Source organism: Petaurus breviceps, unplaced genomic scaffold (assembly GCF_028583685.1).
Source record: "Petaurus breviceps papuanus isolate PSGF00001 unplaced genomic scaffold, PetGlider_PUasm1.0 140, whole genome shotgun sequence".
Taxonomy (NCBI): Eukaryota; Metazoa; Chordata; class Mammalia; order Diprotodontia; family Petauridae; genus Petaurus; species Petaurus breviceps.
The window spans coordinates 39,596,125-39,611,225 of NW_027185698.1; the positions used below are offsets into that span (position 1 = coordinate 39,596,125).

Genomic DNA, 15,101 nt, shown 5'->3' on the forward strand with positions numbered 1-15,101 from the left:
AGACAGATGGACAGACAGATGGATAGATAGACAGATAGACAGGTAGAAAGATAGGTAGATAGACAGACAGATAGACAGGTAGAAAGAAAGAAAGAAAGAAAGAAAGAAAGAAAGAAAGAAAGAAAGAAAGAAAGAAAGAAAGAAAGAAAGAAAGAAAGAAAGATAGATAGATAGATAGATAGATAGATGGTGGATACATGGGTGGGTAGATGGGTAGATGCATAGATATATAGTTACAGGTATAGTTAGATGATAAATAGGTGATTGATATCGGTACATACTGTGATATAAGATAGGCATGGCTAATGTGAGAATGTTTTTCTTGACTATAGATAGATATTTGTCACAGGGTTTGTTTTTCTTGTTTTCTCAATGAGTATGGAAGGGAGAGGTGGAATTGAGAGAATTTGGAATTGAAAATAAAATAGGATAGTATTTTTAAAAATCCTTGACCACTGCCTGAGACCATCCAGCTGCCCCAGAGGTTTGTAGGTTGCCCATCACTTGTACTCTTCAAGTAAAGGCTAGGTAGTTACTACTGATCAGGGACTGGTTATAGGGTACTCATGATTCAATGAGGATTTGGAAGGGATGAATCTAAGTTCTCTGCCAACTCTGAGCATCATTAAATATAGAAGGTCAGAACCAGAATAGACCTTAGAACATAGAACAGACCACTAGAGTTGGTCTAAGGTAGAACGTGGAACTTTGACGGAACTGGAAGAGATTTTAGAAAATAGGATTTTGTAGTTGGAAAGGAGCTTAGAGCATAGACTGCTTAAGATGGAAGGAACCTTAGATCACAGAACATAAAGTTTTAGAGCTATAAGAGACACCAGAACTAGAGCGTGGGCTATTAGAGTTGGAAGAGTCATCATTGATCATTTAGTTCAAACCCTAATTTTATAAATGAGGAAACTGCAGCCCAGAGAAAGGAAGCCTCTTTTTTGAGATTACAAGTTGGTAACAGAACTGGGGTTAAAACCCAACAGTCCTAAATTGAATCCATCATGGCTTTGAGTTTTTCTTTCAACCAAATCACCTCCTACTTTCTTTTCCCAGCCTTTTCCTCTTCTAGAAGCTTGTTTGTTGTTCAATCATTTTCAACCCTGTCTGACTCTTCATGACTCCATTTGGAGTTTTCTTGGCAAATATACTGGAGAGATTTGCCATTTCCTTATTCAGCTCATTTTACATATGAGGAAACTGAGACAACAGGGTTAAGTGACTTCACCATAGTCACATAGCCAGTAAGTGTTTGAGGCTGAATCTGAACTTACAAAAATGAGTCTTCCTGACTCCAGGTCTAGCATTCTGTTCTCCAAATGTCGTGAGTACATAGATTGATACCACCTTGGTGAATTCAGAAGATTCCTCCCTTCACCTACTCTCTTGTAAGAACTTAGACACTGAAAACCCCAACGCCCTTTCATTCCTTCATTGCATCTGCTCTCTCCATGCATGGCTTTTAACAATGCTGAGTACAGAGAAACTCCATGCTGTGCTCCTCCTGTGCAATGTGTCATCCATTAGTGATGATGCTAAATTTAATATTTCTGGCTAAAAATTTTTACCATGATTTCCTGGGAACAGATTCTTGGGACAAACTTGTGTTAGATTATTCATAGTGGAATTGCAGAATCATTCCATTTTAAGGGTGGCTGGCACTTAGAAATCATACCATCAAAGATCTTGGAGCAGGGAGGAGTGTCAGAGGCCACATTGTCCAACTCAACCATTTTACAGATAAGGAAATGGGGGTGAAGTCACTTAGTCCAACACTTCTCCCACCTTTTGCCTCAGCTCCTCATTTGTACAATGAGAGAGTTGGGCAAGGTAATGTCTAAAATACCTTCCAGTGTAATGTTCTGATTTCTGTTCTAAGGTCCCTTCCTTATAGTTGACTAGGAATTCCTAGAAATCTTGGATTCCAATTCTGGTTCTGTCACAACTCTAATTTTCTGTAGTATATGTTCTGAATTCTCTTTTCAGCTGTTACAATATTTTTTTCTATTTTAAAGTCCTTTCCAGCTCTAACATACTAAATTCCCTGTTCAAAGGATCCTTCCAGTTCTAACTTTCTGTGGTCCATGACTATGTTTTTACTGGGGCAGCTAGATGGCACCATAGTGCAAAGAGTACTGGGTCTAGAGTCAGAAAGACTCATCTTCCTGCTTTCAAATCTGACCTCAGATACTTATTAGCTGTGTGACCCTGGGCAAGTCACTTAACCCTGTTTGCCTCAGTTTCCTCATCTGCAAAATGAACTGGAGAAGGAAATGGAAAACCACTCCAGGATCTCTACCAAGAAAACCCCCAAATGGGGTCACAATGAAGTGGACACAACTGAATAACAACAACATTCTTGTGTTTTCCAACTCAAAATCCTTTCCACTTATAACATTATGCATTCTCTAGTCTAAGGTCTTCTCCCAGTTCTGACACTGAACGATGCTGTGACTCTAGGACTCCTCATTTTACAGATAGGAAAACTGAGATTCAGAAAGGTGATTTGCCCAAGTTCACAGAGTGAAATCTGTGGCTGAGTTGGGTCTAAAATCTGAATCTTGTTACTCTCAGCACCTTGCACAAAATAAGTACAAAAAGTGCTTGCACCGTATGCAATGAGGAAGGTATTAGACTATCAATACACAATTGGATTCATGGGTCTAAAGATGAGTTTTAGTGTGGGTTTGGTAAAAATGCATTTGCAGTCTTCAAGGGCCGTCTGATAGCTTTTCCTTACTCAGCCACTGAGTGTCACCCTTCATTGCTGAAACTCGATGATGATGATGATAATGTGTGTGCATGTGTGTCTACATCCATCTATGTGTCCATATCTATACAATATATATGAAAAAATCATTCTATAAACAGTCCCTTAGGTGGTTGCAGTTTCTCAACTCTGGTGTGCAGTGAAATCTCTAGGGAGAAAAGCATTAGCTCTAAGAATCCAAGTTGGCAGCCAAATCGCTTCCTCAGTGCCTTATTCTACCCCTCAATCTCTGTGCAGCTGCTTCTTGTCTTTGGGGTGGCCAATGGATGTTCCCAGTGCTTAACAAAGGAAAGGAGGCTCGTAACTGGCCTGGCAAGAAGAGAATCCAGCTGTTTGGAATAGGTTGTTCTTTTTCTCTGTGCCTCATCTCCCTTATCTCTAAAATGAGGGGATTGAATTGGATGAGTCTCTTGTAATGTTGTCATTCTGGTGTTACTGCATTTGGAGCAGCAAACTGTATTGGGGGGAAGAATAAAGAGATCCTCGATACATTTGAAAAACCCATTAATAATGAGGAAGAGAGGGGTGGCTAGGTGGCACAGTGAATAGAGCACTGGCCCTGGAGTCACGAGGACCTGAGTTCAAATCTGACCTCAGACTCTTAATATTTACTAGCTGCATGACCTTGGGCAAGTCACTTAACCCCAATTGCCCTGCCCTCCCTCCTCCAAAAAAGCAAAAAAAAAATAATGAGGAGAAGGAGGAGAAAAAGGAGGAAAAGAAGAAAGAGGAGGAGGAAGAGAAGGAGAAGGAAAAGGAAGAAAAACACAATTCACATTTTTATAAATTCTTATAACTTACAAAGCTTTTTCCTCATAACAACTGAGCAAAATCAGTATGGCAAATATTTTCCTTTTCTGTTAAGAAAACTCAGATTGAAAGAGGGTAAAGTCATTTTTTCAAGGTTACATGGCTAGTAAGTATCAGAGCCAGGATTTGAATCCAAGACCAATATGGATTCCTAGTCAATTATAAGAACAATTCAGCAAAAAAGTGATTTTCTCTCTTGAATAATCAAGCATTCATAGGGTCACAGAGTTACAACTGGAAATGACTTTAGAGATCAAGTAGTTTAATTCCAATTCACTTAAAATTGAATATAAAATTGAATTTAAGAAACACTTATCAAAAGTGTTTTTGCATAGTGGATTATGGGGATGTATATGGAGAAAGGCAAAGATGAGATGAGAAATAATATCAGCCCTAATAGAGCTCAGAGTCTGATGGGGGTATGAAACTTGTATTGTGTGGTAAATGTGTAAGAGATATGGAAAATGCTGCGTGAGAGATGTGAGGAGGGAAGGCTATTAACCAAAAGGGGTTGGTGTTCATGAGAAGTCTTCCTGAAAGAGTGGTATTGAACATGAATTTTGAAAAATGTAGGTATTCAGATGGTCTGATTATATGTATATAGATATAGATATATACAGATTCCCATCTATGCTAGATGGGAAAGGGAATTTTAGGTATAGGGAACAATATAGAACAAAGACATAGAGGTGGGAAATTGTGAGGTACTTATGGGAATTAGGCCATGTGGTAGATAGAGCGCTGGGCCTGGAGTCAGGAAAACTCATCTTCCTCAAACTTCCTTCCTTCCTTCCTTCCTTCCTTCCTTCCTTCCTTCCTTCCTTTCTTTTTCTTTCTTTTCCTTAGCACAATATCCTGCTCATAGCAGATAATTAATATTAAATATTGTATTGGATTTAATCGAACAAAATGAATAATCTCTTAGGTCCCTTCCGACTATGACATTTTATGACTTAAGAGGTCAATTGATTGGGCCCCTCTCCATGTAGGAGAGGACCATTTTTTAATGTGAAAGTGTCTGGGAAGAAGAATCCTGAACCAGGGATTAAGAATTTCTTTGTGTCTTGCCTTTTCCAGTTTACTAGTTTTTGTGACAATGGACAATTGACTCCTCATTTCCAGGCCTCAGTTCTCTCTCCTGTAAAATGAAACCACATCAAAATAATTCACCAGTTATATATATATATGACTTAGCATCCCATCAGCTCCCTTTCTGTGAAGTAGAATTCTGGCAGCCCCAAGAGTTTGGGAGGAGAGTTCCAATGAAAGAAGTTTCTTCATGGTTGGGACATTATTTAATCATTACAACCACCTTATGGATCGGGCAAGTGTCATTGGTCCCATTTTACAGGACAGGAAACAAAATAACTTGCCCATGAACTTCAAGTCCAGCCTTTTTCCCACTACATAATAGTATCCCAACCACCAGCCTAAATTGTTTGCTGCTAAGAAGTTAATGAGTTCTTAGGCTAAGTAAGAGGGCATTGGAGAGCATCTAATACAACCCCTTCATTTTATAGAGAAAGAAACTCAGTTCTGCAGGAGTTAAATGGCCCATGCAGGAAGAAGGCGAGTTGGGATTGGGACTCCACTATGGTGCAAGCACTTCTCAGTGACCTGAGTCCATTTCCCTCTTCTTGGAAGGGAGTTGGCTGGGCACAGTCGTAGACACCAGGGAGCTGCCAGAGGAAGTACATTAATGAGCAGGGCTATTTATTCAATGCACTAATAAGTAATAAGCCTAACTCTTTTGGGTACCATCTCCTACCAAGCATAAACAAGGATGAGTAAAAGAGTCTCCGTGGGCGGGCGGTTTGCCTAAGTGAGTCCCAGAAGACAAGTTGGAAAGAAAAAAAAAAATAAAGCACCATCTCACCTCAGCAATAAATCAGCAATCAATATTGGCCCCTCAACAAACAGGTCTCCACGGAAACCCAGACTCTTTTGGGAGATGGATGCTCTGGGTGAGCCTAGGGTAGTTTAAGGAAAGGTGATGTTATTATGGAGAAATACTGTGAAGGAAAAAGATAGCAATGGGGTCAGGAGACCTGAGCTCCATTCTCAACTCCAGCACTCACTAACTTTACAACCCCAGGAAAAGAAATTTAGCCTTCCTAGACCTTTCTATACATGTGAAATGCAAGTTTTGTTGTTGTTCAATCATTTTCAGTTGAGTCTAACTCTTCATGACCCCATTTGGAGTTTTCTTTGTAAAGATACTGGAGTGAGTTGCCATTTTCTTCACTAGCTCACTTTATAGATGAGGAATTGAGGCAAATAGACTTAAGTGACTTGCCTAGGGTCACACAGCTAGGAAATGTCTGAGGCTGGATTTGAACTCAGGAAGATGAGTCTTCCTGACTCCAGTCCTGGTGTCCTACATTCTGTGCCACCTAGCTGCCTGGAAATACAGATAATAGTGTTTAAACTATGTACCTCAGAGGATTGTCATGAAGAAAGAATTTTACAAAACTTAAATAATTATATAAAGATAAGTTATTAGTATTCTTTTAATCAAACATTCTTTAAGCAAGCATGTTCAACAATGCTCCATAAATAGCATTGTGCTAGACCTTGGGAGTGATGCTAAGTTTGGATAAGACAGATCCCTGCTATGATAGAACTTTGGATCTGGTATTAAGTGTCCAGTAATCTTAACTTGAATTTAAGTAGTGCTTTAGAATTTGCAAAATTATTCCTATGAGATAGGGAAGGTGAGTACTATTATTATAGATGAGCTAACTGAAACTCAGGGAGGGCATGTATCCTGCCCAGCTCTTGTAATTGATCACTGGCAGAATTAGAACACAATACAGCATAATAGAGAGCTGGGTTTGAATTCTGCATCTGCCACTTCCCACCCATGTACTTTGGGCAAATTCCTCTACTTTTCAAATCTGTAAAAAAGGGACTTCTAAGTGAGTGATCATAGTATGGCGGAAAGCTCATTGGACCCAGAGTCAGAGTGACTGTGCTCAAGTCCCAATTCTGGCCTTTACCAGCTGTGTCCTCAGGCAAGTCAAGAATTTATTAATGTTTAAGGAATTTATATTTTAATAGAGAAGACTACATGAAATGGGTAGATAGATACAGGATATATTCAGACTAGATAGAAGAGATTATGAGAAGGGGAAGGCATTAGGGGCTGGGCAGACAGGCAAATCCTCTTAGAGTATAGGGGATCGGAACTGAGTCTCACAGCAAGTTTGGGAACGTTAAGAGGTGATGAAGAGGGAGAGCATTCCAGGTGCTCAAGTTCTGAGCCTCAATTTCTTCATTTATAAAATGAATGGAAAATATCTAAGATATGGTTGCTGTTATTCAGAATCATAAAATATTAGCATTGGAAAAGGACATCAAGGAAGATCAAGTCCAACCACCTTCATTTTGTAAATAGGGAAACTAAGGCCCAGAGAAATTATCTGACTTGTCCAAAGCCACAATGGTGCTAATTAAGTAGTGTAACTGGAATTTGAACTCAAGGGGTTTTGTTTTGGTGGTGATGTGTGTGTGTGTGTGTGTGTGTGTTTAAGTTCCAAATCTAGTGCTTTTTGGTTTCTGCTTAATCTTGAGTTAATGGGGAAGTCCAGTCCTAATTTTGACATTCTACATTCTGCCATTGTCTGGCCTCTATTTCCTGAGCATTTTGGTCTTTGTTGGAGAAATATATACTTTTCATATCTTCTCTGCAGATGTTCAGGTTACTGTCCAGGGCCTATGCCAATGTTCACCCCATGATGATGGACAAATCAGAGAATAGATGTGGTGGCAACTTTCTGAACAGGGGCAGTATTATCAATGGTGCTGACTGGTATAGCTTTACAGGAGGTAAGTCTCCCTATGGTACGGCTTGAGGGGAGGAAAAGTCAGGGTTAGTAGAGGAGTTTCCGGGGGATATTTAAGAGGGATTGTGGGATGGAAACAGTCATACCATTCTAACCTTTCAGAAATGCCTCCTGAATGCATCTTTAATAATAATGTTCAGTAGCTAAAAGTCATATGGAGTGTTTTCTCCACTAGAGCCCACTGCACAAGTATTCATAGATCCATTTTATAGATGAGGAAACTGAGACTCAGAGAGAATCTTTTCATTTTAATGGCATATCATATTTGGAGAGACCCATGATCTTATTATATGTCAGGGACTCTCTCCCTAGTGTATATCACAGTTCATCTATTTATTTTTATGTGTGTCTTTGAAGAAAAATCTCTCTAAGCACTGTGGTGCAGTTGGAAAGCATGCTGGAGTCAGGAGAGACCTGAGTCTGAATCCTACCTCTGACACTCACTGTGTGACCTTGAACAAGCTGCTTAATTTCTGAGCTTTGGTTTTTCTAGCAGCTAGATGGCACCGAGTGCTGGGCCTGAACTCAAGAAAATATATCTTCCTGATTTCAAACCTGGCCTCAGACACTATAACCCAGGGCAAGTCACTTCACCCTGTTTGCCTCAGTTTCCCCATCTGTAAAGTGAGCTGGATGAGAAAATAGCAAGCCACTACAATATCTTTGTCAAGAAAACCCCAAACAGGGGCCCAAGAGTCAGACACAACTTAAAAATGACTGAACAGCAGCAACGAAAATGGGAATAACCATGATTGGAGTGTGTAACTCACAGAGGTCTTGAGAGAATGATATGAAATCATGTGTGCAAGGTGCTCTGTCATGCTTAGCTATTTAGAAGACTTCCCAATCATGCCCGAGGTATTCCTTTGGGTCTTTTTCATATCCCAGACAAACCGATGGAATCTGGCTTGATAACTCTCTGGATATCCTTAGTAAAATTAATTTCATGGCACATTAATCTATATTCTTGCTTTATTTCCTACTAGACTGTGAATTATCTGAGAATGGAGAATGTATACATACACACATGTATATATACATATACATACATATACACAAGCATATAGAGATATATACATGCATGCATACACACACATCTATGTCTATGTCTATCTATCTATCTATCTATCTATCATCTATCATCTATCTATCATCAGTCTACACCCTTTATTTTTCTTACTGTTTCCCCTCAGGACTAAAAGCCTCTTCACATAGTAAGGTTTCCCATTTCTAGAGCCCTTTGAAGTTTATAAAGATGATTTCCTTAAGCCATCCCAGTGAGACTGCCTAGCAGTCGCCACATCCATTCTCCACATCCAGCTCCCATCTCCCTTCCTAGCCCCTACTGCATCACCAGCTCCCTGTTGGACATCCCCACCTGGATATTCTATCAGCATCTCAAGGTCAACATAAGGTCATAGATGAGAAGAACTTTAAAGATCATCTGATCCTAGCTGATCAGATGAGGAAACCGAGACCCAAGGTCACACATGGCTGGTCACTTAGTAAGTGGTGGTGCAGAGGTCTGAACCAAGGTCCTCTACCTTCATCCACAAAACTTTTTCCATTGCATGACTCTCTTTCCTCCCAAGCCTCCTATCTCCTACACTTTCTTTTTTGTTGCATCCTTCTTGCAAAGTCTTCGACAATGGAATTAGTCTTGACTCATCATTCTTTCTCACACCCTGCCTGCATCTTCTAGTCAGTTGCCAAGTCTGAGCATGCTTCCACCACAAAATCTCTCACATCTGTTACATCTTCTCCATCATGGTTCGGACCATGTCACCCTGACGCAGTAACATCTTAACTGATTACCCCATTTCTGATCCCTCCCTCTTCTAATTCATTCTTTACAGCCAAACTGAGTTTCCTAAGCAAAGGTCTAACCACGTCACTCTCCTGCTTAAGAGTCTTCAATAGCTACCTACATCTAGTATAAAATATAAAGACCTTCCTCAGCTTGACATTTAAAGCACTTTCCAGACTTATATCACATTACTCTCCTACACAGTCTCTATGTCCCAACCTACCTAGCCTATTTTGCTATTCTCTCAACTCAGCCTCCCTCCTCCTGTCTCTGTGCCCATCTTCCATGCCTAGAATGCACTCCCTCCTCCCCTCCACCTGTGAGGTTCCTTCAAGGCTCAACTTAGATGCTCCCTGCTAAGACAAACTAACTCTGATTCTTCTAGTTGTTGACGGTGGCTCCCTCCTTAAATTATCCTGTGTTAACTAACTGTGTGAATCTTATAGCTTCTTATAGAATATTAACTCCTTGGGAGAATGGACTTTTAAAAACATTTTTTTGTCTGTAACCCCAGTGCCCACTTAATCTATGGTGGTTGTTACTGTCACCCCCATTTTATAGATAATGAAACTGAGGCTTGGAGAAGATGACTTCTTTCCTGGAATCCCATAACCTTGCACATAGAGAGATGGTCAGTCAGTCAGTGGCTCTTGTTGCTATTGTCCCCATTATCCTGTTCTTAAGAGCCATAACATTAAATGTTCACCCAGGGTTCTTGGGAGGTTAATTTCCTCCCAAGTGGTTTTGTTTCACTGAAACTTCTGTGTTTTCCCTCCCACAATTAGAACATTTTTTTGCCCTTTCAAAGTGGACATGTAAACAATGTTCCACCTACTTTTTGAACTTTAGAGTAGCTGTGGAATTGTAAGAGCAGGAACACTCAGTTAATCAATCAACACATATTTATTAAGCATCTCCTATATTCCAGGCATCGTGTTAAGTGCTGAAGACACAAAGAAAAGCAAAAAGAAAATAAATAAAAGAATTCTGGCCCCACTGTTGGCTCTTAGAAATCAAATCTTCTCATCTTTGTGCCTCCTGCTTGTTAGCGGGGCACACATCATGTCTAATGTCTCTTTCTCCCTCTCTTGTTCATGTACAGGTATGTCGGATTTCAATTATCTTCACACCAACTGCTTTGAAATCACTGTGGAGTTGGGCTGTGTGAAGTTTCCCCCAGAGGAAGCCCTCTACACACTCTGGCAACACAACAAAGAATCACTGCTGAATTTTATGGAAATGGTATTGTATTGTTTACCCCGATGGATTTGTTTCCTGATTTCCTTCACTGAAATCCTACGACAAATATTGTATTTTCAGACTTGGCTATTTGTATAGTCTTGGAATACTAGATTGTCAGAGGTGGGAAGGACCTTAAAACAAGGAATATCCAAGCTGAGAGGGCTGTTGGAGCTTAGAATATGTCAGAACTCAAAGGGATCTGAGAACATAGAATTTCAGAGCTGGAAGGAGCTTCAGAGGCCATCTCCTCTCATTTGTTAGAAGAAGAATATGAAGTTTAGAGAGGGCAGATGAATTGTCATGGGTCACATAGCTAGCCATTGGCAATAGCAGCACAGGACTCAGACCTCTTGACTTCCAGTCCAATGCTTCACTTGATACTCATGTGTCAATATAGCTTTTGCCATATTTTTCTCTCCATGATTTATTATAGAACTAGGCCTCTTGTAATCTTAAAGAAGGGTGGAAATAAACAAAAGTCTTGAGTGCACCCAAATGATCCCCTTCAATAAATGAAAAGAGGCCTTTCTTGGTCCTACCTCAGTTCAGACTTCACTGGCCACAGAAGCAGAAAATCTGGAGTAGGATATAAAGGTATTGGCATTGTTTTACTTTCCTTGTTTATGGGTTTTGCCAGTGACCTCCTGCATCTCCTAGCAAAGCAGTGCCATAGAATAATGACAGGTCATCCAGACTGCCAAGCTCATTTCATTTTACGGCCGTCTAGTGAAAATGAGTTTTACAGAATCCAAATGGGGCTGGATTTGCTCCGTCCCTATTGTGCCTGGAGGTCGGGGATAAAGCGATACTCTAATGGACAGATACTGTAAAAGTCGATGCCGTAGCATCTCTGGAAGAAACACAGACCCAGGATGAAAAACACCCCCTCGCCCCCACAGCTAAGACTGAGTAAATTATTTTTGATAAGGAATAAGTCTGCCATAGGCAATTGAAGTCCCTTCCCTGTTGATGTTGGCCAGATTTTCTCATTGGGCTCATAAATATCCCCTGGCTATCCCATGGAAACACATCTTCAGGACCATGCTGAAAGGCCCTAATTGTCTTTTCTCTTTGAAGATTTCATTTCATCTGGAGATGATGAGGGAAAAACCCAAGCTCAGGTGGACACACTCCACCTAGTTCTCACAGAAGACAGTGTAGCACAATGGTAGAAGTTCTGGAGCCTGTAGATCTGAATCCAAGGCCCAGCCTTGGTGCTGCAGCTTTGACCAAGTCTCTGAGCTTCAGTGCATTCATCTGTAAAGGAGTGACACTAAAATTTGCACTATATCCCTCCTAGGATTGTGTTGGGGAAAAACACTGTGCGTACCTTATTGAGTCCTGCTAATGAACTGTTTCTAAAATTTATTCATTAGCAAAAAAATATTTTATGTCCCCTATACAATGTAATCTTGTACATAACATTCAGTTATTTTCCAGTTGTGTCTGACTCTCCATGACCCCATTTGGGGTTCTCTTGGCAGAGATACTGGCATGGTTTGCCATTTTCTTCTCCAGCTCATTTTACAGATGAGGAAACTGAGGCAAAAAGGGTTAGGTGACTTGTCTAGGGACACAGTTAAGTGAGTGTCTGGGGCCAGATTTGAATTCATGAAGATGAGTCTTCCTGACTACAGGTCTGGTGCTCTATGCGCTATGGCACCACCTCACTGTCTAAAACAAGGAGCTGTCAGAAGTGGGATACTCCTCTGTATGTAGTTCTCACTCAGTAGTCAGTTGCATTGAGTGTAATGGAGATTGAGGTAAGATTAACTTGAATGGAAGTCTCTAGTCAAGTGCCCCAGGGTTCTGTCCTCCATCCTGTTTGCTCAATAGTTGTATTGTTCTTCTTCTTTACTCTTTGTTATTGAAGAGAACCAGTGAGGAAGGTGATGTCTTGACTTGCAAGTAAACTGGATTTAAGTGAGGCAGGGCTGCTCGAAAGTCACCAGCCTTACTCTCTCCTCCAGAGTCATGGAGTCCAGTGGCAAGACATAGATCAGGACAAGTGGAGACGGCCCTGGATGCAGTGGGAGACCTTGGACTTTTTAAGCTAGGTCTTTTCCAGTTCTTAGTTTGTCTGAGGGAACACCCATTCAGTGATTAAAGGCGAGGTAACAATTGAGATAAAATATGGCCTAGTTTGCCATCACAAAGGAATCAGTCTGGGAGGGGAAGACTCAAGTTTCAATAGTTTTAATCGAGTTATTGGATGATATGATCAAGTTATTTCAGGCTTTTAGCATTTGGCACAGTACTTGGCACATAGTGAATGCTTAATAAATGATTATTATATTGAATATTGAATAGAATTTTAAAATTTCGGATAACAGGAAGCTCAGAAACATGTTTAACAAATTAGATTACAAAGTAAGGATGTAAAAGTATCTCAGTAGACTAGAATAAAGGGCTAAAACTAATAAGCATAAATTCTTATACTTGGGTTGAAAAATAAAATACATTAGTACCAGGTAGATGAAATGAGACTAGAAAGACATGCACGTGAAAATAAAGATCTTTGGATTTCGTTGACTGAAGGCACATTGTTAGTTTTTTTCCCTCAAATTTCTAATAGCATTTTGTCTGGCTCTCTTCACTGTCCTTATCCCAGTCTACTTTACATTTTATTATTTACATATATGTACATGCTTTATTCCCTTCTCCACTATTAGATTGTAAGCTTCTTGAGGGTAGGAATGGCATCGTTTTCCATCTTCCATATAGGACTGAACACTGCCTTGTCTATATCTCAAAGAACTGTAATTTCACCACTATGGGAACTCCCTCCACTGATGTGGATATTCTGTGATCCTTTGATGCTAGTTTTTGTGGGTTGCAATTTAGGAAAATACCTGAAGGGTTGGCATGGGGATGAACGATTGAATCTATTCTGCTAGGCCCCTTAGGTGAGGGAGAAATGAGTCAAAATTTAAGAAAAGCAGATTTGGGTATTTATCCTATACCTGAATAAAAGAAGGTCATTCTACCCCCCAAATTTCTGTGTTAACACCTTTCTTCTTTTCCTCACCAAGGGTGTAATTACATAGTGGAAGAATTCCTGGATTATAGAAGATTTGGGTTTGAATGCTGGCTCTGGTCCTGACTGATTAGTTGGGGGTAATCACTCAACCTCTTTGGGCCAAAGTTTACCTCTTTGTAAAATGAAGTAATTGGACGCAATGTGTGTTAGTATCCCTTCTAGCTCTCCCAACTCTAAATCTGATTAGTCTAATTGTTCCTGATTGTGAGGAACATCAGTTAGGGTTAGATTATTTTTTCATAGCATATGCTTTTCTATGCTTCCATATGGAAGCATGCAAAGCAACATGGAGTAGTGGTTAGGGCACTGGACTTAGAATCAGGAAGTCTTGAGCTCAAATCCTGCCTTAGACATTTAGTGGTTGTGTGACCCTGAACAAGTCATTTAACTCCTCTGGGTCTGTTTCCTCATCTGTAAAATGAGGAGTTTAGACTTGATAACCTCTGAGGTCCCATGTGGGTCTACGATTCGGTGCTGTTACCATGTGTGGGAAGGGGAGCAGATGGATGGAAGATTCCATAGAGTTTGACCATAATGCCATTTGAAGATCATTCATTTACTTTGTCTTTTTCAGGTACACCGAGGAATTAAAGGTACAGTAACAGATAAATTTGGAAAGCCTATCAAAAATGCACGTATCCTGGTTAGAGGAATCCGCCATGATGTCACTACAGGTATGTTTCTTTACTTTAAAAGTTCTCAACCAAATTTGTGTGCTTCAATTTAGTTATTATTATCAATAATAACAATCTTGGATTCTTGATATAATCAGCATTTATTCCTCCTTCTACGGGCACATCACAGCACCATAACACCTCCCGAGGTGGTTGTGATAGTATAGCACTCTAGATACATGCCCATCCCATGATGGGTCAGGTTAGTGGGCATTTATACTGGACTTCTAAGAGTATTTCAAAGGTAAGGCTTCAGCTGTGTCTCCCAATGTCTGGCCATGTGGTGCAATGGAGTGTCCTCAATTAGGATTCAGAAGACCTGCTTCTGTCATTTCCTAGCTACGTGTTCTTGAGCACGTTTTCTGGGTCTCTTCAGTTTCCTCTTTGGTAAAATGAGAATGCTGGAAGAGAGAACTTCTAAGCTTCTTTCCTAGTCTCAAATCTATGATCACAAGAATTTTAGGAAGGGGGTAAGACGGTTATCATACCCATTTTATAGATGCAGGGTTTTTTCACTTTTAGGTTGTCAGATGATTTGTCCAAGATCACACAAGTAACATCAATTAGTGGCAGTGCTAGTATTTCCTAATTCCCAAGTTTATAGGTCTTTTTACTATATCTTACTGTCTCTCCATTATCTCAGGAAGGAGACAAGCATTTATTTAGCACCTACTATATTCCAGGCACTGTGCTAAGCACTTTACAAATCTTGTCTCATTTGATCCCAAGAACTCTGGGAAGTAGGTGCTATTATGATCCTCATTTTACAGTTGAGGAAATTGAGGCAGAGGTTAAATGTCTTGCTCAGGTTCACACTTCTAGGAAGAGTCTGAGGCTAGATATACTCAGGTCTTCCTGGTTTCAGGTCCAGTGCTCTATCCACTGGGCCACCTAGCTTTTCCACCTT

The 15,101-nt window shown here is 40.3% G+C and overlaps 1 protein-coding gene across 1 annotated transcript in view; it reads left to right on the top strand.

Moving 5' to 3' along the window:
• CPZ (carboxypeptidase Z) overlaps positions 1-15,101 on the top strand; it is a 50,147-nt gene that overhangs the window by 34,049 nt on the left and 997 nt on the right. The window contains exons 8-10 of the mRNA XM_069070630.1: positions 7,279-7,414; positions 10,341-10,480; positions 14,095-14,194. Of these exons, the coding sequence (XP_068926731.1) occupies positions 7,279-7,414; positions 10,341-10,480; positions 14,095-14,194 (376 nt within the window). The remainder of the gene's footprint in view (positions 1-7,278; positions 7,415-10,340; positions 10,481-14,094; positions 14,195-15,101) is intronic.